Source organism: Pan troglodytes, chromosome 21 (genome assembly GCF_028858775.2).
Source record: "Pan troglodytes isolate AG18354 chromosome 21, NHGRI_mPanTro3-v2.0_pri, whole genome shotgun sequence".
Lineage (NCBI taxonomy): Eukaryota > Metazoa > Chordata > Mammalia > Primates > Hominidae > Pan > Pan troglodytes.
The window spans coordinates 62,280,861-62,290,492 of NC_072419.2; the positions used below are offsets into that span (position 1 = coordinate 62,280,861).

A 9,632-nucleotide genomic window follows, 5' to 3' on the forward strand; every position below is an offset into this window, starting at 1 on the left:
ATTCGTTCCAGAACCCCCTGAGGTCACCAAAATCTGCAGATACTTAAGTCCCTTATATAAAATGGCACAGTATTATGTGCATATAATCTACATAAATTATACTTTAAATCATCTCTAGATTACTTATAATGCCTAATACAATGTACTGCTGTGTAAATAGTTGTTCTACTATGTTGGTTTTTATTTGTACTATTTTTACTGTTATATTATTGTTTTTATTTGTTTTTTCCCCCAAATATTTTTGATATTCAGCTGGTTGAATCTCAGATGCAGAACCTGCAGACATGGAGGGCCAACTGTATTTATTCAAGTAGGATTCACCTGTTGCAATGCATGCATACAAATTCTGCACACAGGGAACCCGGCGGAAGTCTACGTTAGAGCAGGTCCATTTAAAGAGAATTCCACTCACATTAGAAAATGCCCCTTTTATTTAGTCTCTCTGCACGATACTTTCTTTTTACATTATAAAATCACACAGGAGGAAAGGTTTTTGACAGGAAGCCAACAGAAGACAACTTGCCAAGCAAAACATTGAGGATCCATTGCAAGCATCTGCAGATAATTTTTTTCAGAGAAAGAGGAGTCTTCCTGGTGATGAATGAATATTTTGACTTGGCAATTAACACAATTATCCTGGAAGACATGCCTGCATGTGCCTCCCTATAATACCTTGCCTGTTGCCACTAAGTACAAAAGCCCCCTGCCCCACCCCCCAAAAATTGTTTTAATGGACTAAAGACCAGGAAATTGAGCCAAATCTCCAAATAAGGCAGGTGTAATAATAATTCCTCCTAAGAAGAGGCCTGCGATCCTCTGTTTGTCTTTTAGTGTTGAAAAAAGGGCAGAACTTTTCCTCAAAGTCTTCAGTATGAAAATATTGGTCTTTAAACTCATCACCACTCATTCATACATTGAGCATCCTCCTGATATTTTAGGGGATCTTCTAAACTTAACTTTTTAACAATCAGCCCTTCTGAAAGAAGAGTTTACTAAGTTCATTGATTCTCTTTTGGCAAGCTTGCAATTCCTACATTTGGACAAATTAAACACAGTAAAGATTTCCTATATCAGCTCAGAGGACACTACCTGAAAATTCAGAAAGCTTTTCTTAAACTTCAGGAAAAAAGAAATGAGAGGATGAAAGGATGAAAGGAAGGGAAGAAGGAAGAAAGAAAGAAACAAGGAGCAAAGAAGGAAGAAAGGGTTAAGAAGAGACAAAGTAAGAGGAAATAAATAATGTAGAATACATATTTCCAAAACGGAAAGAAAAAAACAATTCGACTAACATATATTAATCTTTATTCTATAACAGACATAAATAATTTTATGAATTCATATGACCTATACAAAAGACAAAATAAGATATTGCACTAAATTTAGATATGGGATATTTGAATTTCATATTAGCTAAACAGATAAATATATACAATTTAAAGAGTTAAGGCAAAACCAGATGATACTTCAAATACAACAGAAGCCTTGAAAAATAGGTATAATTAGAAACAACAGCATCCCACCACCAGTTAATAAAGTGGTCATGTCTACGGAAAAAAAAAAACCTTAAGTTTTTAATAAAGTGGTTATTATCAATCATTTTAATTAAAGTTGAGCAATAAAGTATAAGATTTCCCTCGGAGGGGAGCTGTTTTGCCAAGGCTCAGGGATTGAGCACTTAGATTTCGGGTAAGCAACTTTTTCCTTGTCAGATTTATGATCTAGTCTTCTTCTTAGAAAATATAACTTGGAAAATATGACTCTTTCACATATACAATTAAAATACAACTATGAAGCATTCTTTTTTTTGAGAGAAGTCATGTCGATGATATCATAGTCAAGGTAAATCTGTGGGCAAGCCATTCATTACCTTATTTTAAGAGAAAACATAATACCAGTTACTGAAAAAAAAAAATCCAAGTTTTTTACAAGAACCAAACAAACTAATTCCAAAGGAATAAAAACAAATATAATCAATATATTAACACAGTATACAGTTCTTTGGCAGTATCACACTAACCGTTGATTGAAGTCAGAACTTTAGAGTTTTCTAATCCTTAGACCCGGTTGCCAGTCTTTTAAAACTAAACAAATAAAATTCCACATCTGTAACTAATTCAGTAATCCCAGGAAATGAAATTCAGAATAAGTCTTGCAGACAGCTTTTGACTGTTACATTTAAGCATAGGTATTATCTGCTTAGAGTCCCAATCCAAATATACTGAAACAGACACACACAAATAATCTGTGAAATTTTGTATTGGTTCAGACAGGCTAGAATCCTTAGAATCCATATCCACCCATGAGAAACCAATAAAAGACATCAATCCAATGATGAAAAAATGATCTTCCAATAACTCAGGAGTGGGTCATCCCTCACCTGGATAAACATCATGGAGAAATTGAATCCTATAGGGGGAACACCAGAAAGCCAGAAAACGTGGAATACTGCCAGCCTCCAACCAAATTACCTTTCTCCAGTTTTAGGTAAACCTTATCCTCTTTATCTAGGTAGAGCAGGACACCATTCGTGGCAGCTTCACGAGTAACATCTTTGTCCCCCGCAAAGGCAGATATTACTGGTTTTCCATTTAACATCAAGTTAACCTAGAAGAAGAAAAATAATAATAATTGAAAAGTTCTCTTTAAAGTCAAAACATCTACTGGGGAGAATAAATAATGTCTAAGATGATAGACCCAGTAAAATACCTGATGTTCAGGAAATATATTCCCTTTCTTTCAAATTAGCCAATTGTGGGGGCCATACTTTGCATGTCTGCTGAACTGATTTTTTAAATGTTTTTTTTCTGATTGGAATTTCCTTAAATTCCTACAAAAGAATAACATCTATGGAGACCAACCTAGCCATGTGAAAACTAGCTTCCCTTCAGCACATAAATTAAGCTTACTGCTTTACTTAACTCTTCCACCCAACAATAATCTTTTGGAAATAAAGCGGGCTTGTGGCTTCCCAGGACATTCGTAAAAGAGACCCTCTGCCCACTGACATAAGAGACCCAGATACAACCCAATCCTACCAACATCCTTGCGAATTTTTGTGCAGCTGTAACATGCATACCACTGAAAATCAATTGAAATAATGAAGTTTGTGTATACATGTGTCTGTGTGTGTTTATTTCTTTTTCTATTTTCCCTGATAGGAAACAAGCATCAAAAACAATCATCAGGCCAGGCATAGTGGCTCATGCCTATAATTACAACACTTTGGGAGACCAAGGCAGGAGGATCACTTGAAGCTAGGAGTTCAAGACCAGCCTGGGCAACATAGCAGGACCTCATCTCTAAAACAAACAAAACAACAAATTTAAAAATTAGCCTGGTTGGTCACATGCACCTATAGTCGTAGCTTCTCAAAAGGCTGGGGCAGGAGGATTGCTTGAACTCAGGGGTTTGAGGTTGAAGTGAGCTATGGTTGTGCCACTGCATTCCAGCCTGGGTGAAAGAGTGAGACCCTATCTCAGAGAAAAACCAAAAAATAAAAAATAATAATCACCACTATCACTGATTTTAGCAATTTTAGTGATTTTAGATTTAGATTTTAGATTTTAGAGATTTCAGTGATAGATAATTAGAATCAACTCAAAACTGTATTAACTATTTTCTATTCTTCAATTTTGATTACACTGTGTCAAGCATTGCATACATTTCTAAATATTGGGGGTTGGGATAACTTTTCCATGGAAGTAAGTTTGTTTTCTAGATTTTTTTTAGGTTAAAAGTCATATGGAATAAATTAAATCTGAGGCTGATCCATTTATCCATTTACTAGGACATGTAAAAGTATTAATAGATAAGTGTGTAATCTATCATTCATATTGACATAATGTATAACATAAATACTGAGCATAAGATAAAAGGTCATCTTAGAATTCCATGCACATGTATTTGTGTCATTTAGTATTAGCATACTGGAATATTGTTGGAACAAGCTCCACTGTTGCTTTTGAATGTAAGGTCAAGCCCATTGTCTTAGAAAGCAGAACACAAAATATATTAACTGTGGAACTGCAGTTGGTAAGAATTCACTAGCATCAGAGTAACTGAGGATAAACACAAGCATACGCATACAACACCTTTTTTTAAAAATGTATTTTGAATAGTTGCTCCTTCATAGACTTATTCTTACTGGTTAGCTGTATCTCATAATTTTAAAAAATAGCAAATGTGTTTTATTTATTTAGTATGCACTTGTAAAGCTCTACTAGTCTCACAAGTTTTTTTCTTATGAGTTCAAGTAATTTTTATACATGCATTAAATGAAAGCATGATTTAACAAAAAGTTTTGTGTCACTGAATTTTTACTAAACCATGGATTTTTTAAAAATGTTTGATTGTTATTAAGGTAATAACTTCAATTCTCTATTTCTCTATATGCTTTTTGTCACATCTTAATGGATGTTAAAGAGAAAAAAATTAGAAATTAAGTATTTTAAAATAAATGATAAAGATGGCTGTTTATTTCTATTGTGGAAACACAACTTTGGATAAGTACTTAAATATATAACACACTAAAGATAAGCACAGTTGGTTGAGAGTATGGATGGAAGAGGTCAAAACACACACCTGGATAGTTTGGCTCTGGTAGACTTTAATCACGTGAAAACTGAAACTGTAAATTCCTTTTCTTGGTGCTACAAAGACAGACTCCAATGTGAAAAAATTACCCACATTCACCAGGATCTACAAATAAAAATAATAAATAACAATAAGTTATTATATTTTCTTCTGTAACTAAAATGAATTTTCTTCCTCTCACTCTCTTCCTCTCCTCTTCCTTCTTTCCCTCCTTCCTTCATTCCTTCCTTCCTCTTTCTTTCTTTTCTTTTTTCTTTTGTTCATTCATTCATTCTTGGCAACTAGCTTAAGAAATCATAGAAAATAAAACATCTAGTTCTATATCTTTCCTCTTAACTGATTTGGAAAATTGACTTGAATATTGGAAGGTTCTTCTGTCTTTTAAATGATATAAGAATAAATAAAGTAACTGCTTTGTATTCATGTCTCAATTTCCAGCAAGGCCCAATGGCTCTGGAAACATCGAGCTAACATTTGAGAACTTATAAATATTAGCTTTACCTTGAGAGTTGGATAAAAGGCACCCGCTATGTGTTTACATTCCCACCTTCTACAAGCCTTTGCAATGTCCAGAGGTGACGTTTCCAAGCCAGCCAATCAGCATCTGTGAGCTCTCCGCAGCATCCCTGGACAAACCACAGAGGCATGGGTACCCCCTCCACCATGTGACATAATCCTTGACACTGAACAGTTGGTGCACAAAGTGATCTGAATGCCTGGCCCTTCTCTGAGCCACCACCACCCCTCTCCTAAGATCTGTTACCATTTTTTTTTCATTCCTGTGCCAGCTAGGCCTTAATTATAATAATGTGGCAATGAGTCAGCCCTTGTGGGCTGCCAAAGAGGAGAGCATAAAGAAGGATAAACTATGAAATAGGTGGCTTTCCCTGTTCCTCCCCGGCCTGTCCATTAACCTCCTATCAATCACCTGCTCTTTATTTGAAGTTCAAGGTTCAAAAGTGAAATTAGATACTGTTTCCCAAGAAAGCAACAATGCATTTTGTATTCCAAAATATTCAGCCTAGTTCTATTGGTTATAAAATTAACTCTAAATTTTAATAAGTGACCTCTTAAGCTAAATTTGCAATGTCACATGGGTAAGTCTCTTTCTATGAGAAAGAGGGATTGGGATGGAGGATGGATGTTAAAATAACCAGGGTTTGTTCCATTTCTTTCCAAGAAATACGCCTGTAAGTGGCATTCAAAAATAATAAGAGGTCCCTAAAAAGATATACTTCTAATATATCAATGGCAATCTGCTACTATCTCTTTCAAACACTGCATTCTTGCCAATATTAACACACTTGCAAGCCTCTTGCATAATTCCCTAAAAATGTACTATTACCACTGGGCAACATACCAGAATGTAGTGACAGTCAAGCAGATGTATCAGGCTCAACACCTAACTTAAAACACATGTACGTGTATAATTTCATTCTGAGATTTCGCCTTCTTCCAAGTAAGCATCAGATTTTTTTTGTAACCTGATGATAGATGGTCTTTCAACAAGTCACCAGCTGTGCAATAATCCCCAGCAGAGGCTTTACAAAGAAATTTTTCAAGCACAATTAAAATAATTTGAGGTGCTTAGTGGTGACTTCCTGATTCAGATACAAGTAGCATAATTCATTAGCAATAATGAAAATAGCTGATTAGTGTTGGCTACATATAAAACTGGATGTTGACTCTACACTGTAATTGGAGCATCCAGGTACATCGAGATTTATAACCAAATGTGTCTTCTTGTCTCTAAGATGCAGGGCTCACTGAAAAGAAGAACAAACCCTTTTCCTCTTCTAATTGATGGAAACGTCATTGAAAAGAACACCCTGTATAGAGGATAGTGCAATGCCCACAGTATTCCAACATTTAATTAAAGCATTGAAATACAAACTAGGGGTGGTGCTAGACTTTATTTCCATCAAGATGGAAAATACTGCACCAAAACCCCAAATGGAGCTACTTAATTCTTTAAAAATTATGGCTATCAAATACTAAGCCCCTAGAGAGGCATTCTCTGTCTTTGGCCAGCTGGAGAGTGCATTAGTTAGGAAAAATTAAGCAAGGAATACAGATGTCACCTCGTGCTTTCCCTGGCACATCCTGCAACACCACTTAACCTGTGTCCCCTGCACATTGTAGCTTTGCATACAACTGTGAACTGTGAATTTGGAATTTAAAAAGACTCTGGATACTGTTGGGGCTGAAATTAAAACTCTGAGGACAGTTTTCTCCCTTAAGACCCCTTGCTAAAGGTAAGCTGATATCCTGGGGTTTCTCATCAAGCCAAACACAGAGCGCCAGGTCGCTAAACAGCAGCTACAGCTTCCGTCAGTTCTTCCCCTACTCTCATCAACCTCAAAGTCTGTCTTTCCCCAGCTATTTGCAATTCCCTGAAAGGACATGAGCCCGGGAAGGGAGAACTGGCTCCCAAGCGCTTTCCTGCAGGAGCTCAGCGCAGTTGCCAAATTCCTTTTCCTCCCCTCCTCCGCAACTTTTCTCTAAGTACCAGAGAAGGGCTTGCTGCCTACTCCGAGGCAGCGGCAGTGCCAGCGGTGCCTGGCACGCGAACAGTGGAACCTGCAGGCGAGATCTGACCCCCGGCTCTGCCCCCGCCCTCCGCGGCCACCTGCCCGATCTCTGAAGAGTGTGGAAGCCCGGGGCTCTCTTGGGAGAGAAGCTTCTCTACCTGGGAGAAACAAATCAAACATTTATCCTGTTCCGCAAAGGTACCCAGGGAGCAGCCTCAGCGGCACCCGCAGAGGAGTCTGAGCCAGGGCACCAAGATCTGGCCAAGAGATAACGACGTCCAGGGACCAGGTGCCCTTCGGCTCCCGCCGACCTGTTGCTCGAAACTTGCCCTGAGCTCTCGCTGCCGGGCTCTGGGCTCCCAAGCCTCTCCCCCGCCGCCGCAGCAGCCTCTTTTAGGAGCCCGGAAGGAATGGGAGCCGCGGCTGGTGAGAGGGGTAGGAAGAGGGACGGTAGAAGTTTCAGACCCAGGCATATTTGGGAAGGCGAGTGCTTTACATGATTCCCCATTTCCCAATCGGACCAGCTTAGCCTGGGCAGGCAGCCTCGTGCTGAGATGCCTGGAGACCGCCCGCCCCCTAGGTGCTCGCGTCCCCCCGGGTCTGACCTGATCGAAGTAAATGATGCGCGTTTTGTTGCTCATCTCGGATGGCTCGTGGTTGGTGCTCCGCACCGCCGAGAAGGCGACCTTGGAGTTGGCCGCCCGGACCGATATCCCCAGCGGGGAGGAAGAGGAGCCCTTGGAGTCCGTGGCCGGGTTCGAGTCGCACACCACCAGACACTTGCCCTCCAGCACGATGGGCTCCGTGTCGTTCTGTGCCCAGACGGGCAGCCCCGGCAGCGTGAGGACCAGCAGCACGGCCGGCACCGCGGACAGCGCCCGGCGCCCGGAGCCCATGGTGAGCCGTGTGGGCAGCCGCAGCCGGCTGGCGCTGGTGCTCGCCCGCGTCGCCTCCTACCCCGGGATCCCGGTGCTCGGGAAGATGCTAGCGGCTAGGTCGACAGCGCTGCAGGAGCGACGGTGGCGGCGGCGCGCACACTTCCACCAATTCTGTGGCTTGAAGTCAAAGTCTCCCCTCGAGCTCTCTCTCTGGCTCTGTTACCTTTGTCCTTTAAGGAGCTCATGCAGAACCCTTTACCCTACTCTCCTCCGCCCAAGAATCAGCCCTGCCTGGGGCCCCTGCACCCACTCTTGTTCCTAGACATCTAAAAGTCATCAAACCCTCACATTCACACCTCAAAGTAAAAAATAATAATAATAATAAATTCTCACCCCAAACTCAAGCACCACCAGCTAAACCACGGAGCAGGAACAAAAAGAGGGGACTCAAAGAGAAGCCACAAGGGTGGCGGGTGCCCAGCGGCGCGGGTGCCAGTCCTGTCTGGCTTGCGGCAGGGACGAGTTACTGAGGCAGAAGGTCCTTCCCAGGCTGAGAAGAACGCGAGGCTGTGTTCATGGCCAGGACGCCAGCGACTCCCACTTTCGCTTGGTCAAAAAAATCCCCCAAACCTGGTGTCACCCAGAGGTAGGGAGGGAGGCAGCGGCTAGCCAGGTCCCTCGCACCGAAAGCGCGGATTCGCAGGATCAGGTCCAGGGCGCCGGGCGCTGCGTTCAGGGCAGCTGGTCCGGCGGGGTCCTCTCCTGCCTGGCCTCCCGCCCCCAGTCCCTGCGCACAACTTTCTCGTCCCTCGCGCAGCCCGGAGAGCGCGAAGCGGGCACACGCGCTCTATTTATAGGAGCGCAGCGTCCGGCTGGGTTGGCTTATCGCGCAACCCGCGGGCTCCGGGAAAAGGGGGAGAAGGCGTCTGGTGACCCCATCTGAGCAGCTCTCTCCTGACGTTTAACGCACCCCAAAGCAAGCGGGGTGCACAGCACTGGTGATTGGCAAGGTTCGAGGCCCCTCAGCCCCTGAAAGCGCGTGGCGTAAAGGATGCGTGCCCAGAGAGGAGCCCACGGCCCTGCGCTGGCCCCAGCTCCGCGCCCACTCTCTCCTGCTCGATCTGAGTCCGCAGAGGAGGCGGCTGGTCCCCTCACCCCTCCCCAGCGCGGGACTCTGCCGCCGAGTGCCCTCCGAGCGGAGCGCGGCGCTGCCAGGCCGGGTCGCGAGAAAGGATAAGCCGCCGCGGACCCGCGCTGCGCGCTGCCCCGAACCTGGGGACCGGCGGGCGTCCCGACCGCGCCTGGCCGGGAGCCCGCCCCACACAGCCCTGGGGCCTGGCGAGCTCAGGGAAGCCTTGGGGCGGACCAGAACCCGTGGGGGCGGCTGGGAGGAGGTGCTTGATTCTTTCCTTCCGCTCCGGGAAGATGAGCCTCAGAAGCCGCAGGGGCGCGCCTTCCCCCCACACCGCGAATCCTCCCCAGGCATGGCCAAAAAAAAAAGAGTGGGAGAGGGAGTTAACTCAGCAAGAATAAGTCCTCCGAAACCGTGCCAACAACAATTAAAAAAAAAAAAAAAAAAAAAGACAATCCCACTCCTAGGAATACAGCATTTTTCTCCCCTTTGGATGCG

General features: G+C 43.2%; 1 protein-coding gene across 1 annotated transcript; it reads right to left on the reverse strand.

Moving 5' to 3' along the window:
* Window positions 1–1,285: 1,285 nt before the first annotated feature.
* On the reverse strand, window positions 1,286–9,370 carry CBLN4 (cerebellin 4 precursor). The gene is made up of 3 exons (XM_001169667.7): window positions 7,730–9,370; window positions 4,582–4,698; window positions 1,286–2,604 (listed from the first exon to the last, which is right to left on the reverse strand). The coding sequence occupies exons 1-3, from the start codon at window positions 8,018–8,020 to the stop codon at window positions 2,407–2,409; spliced, it is 606 nt and encodes a 201-aa protein (XP_001169667.1). The 5' UTR covers window positions 8,021–9,370; the 3' UTR covers window positions 1,286–2,406.
* Window positions 9,371–9,632: the final 262 nt, after the last annotated feature.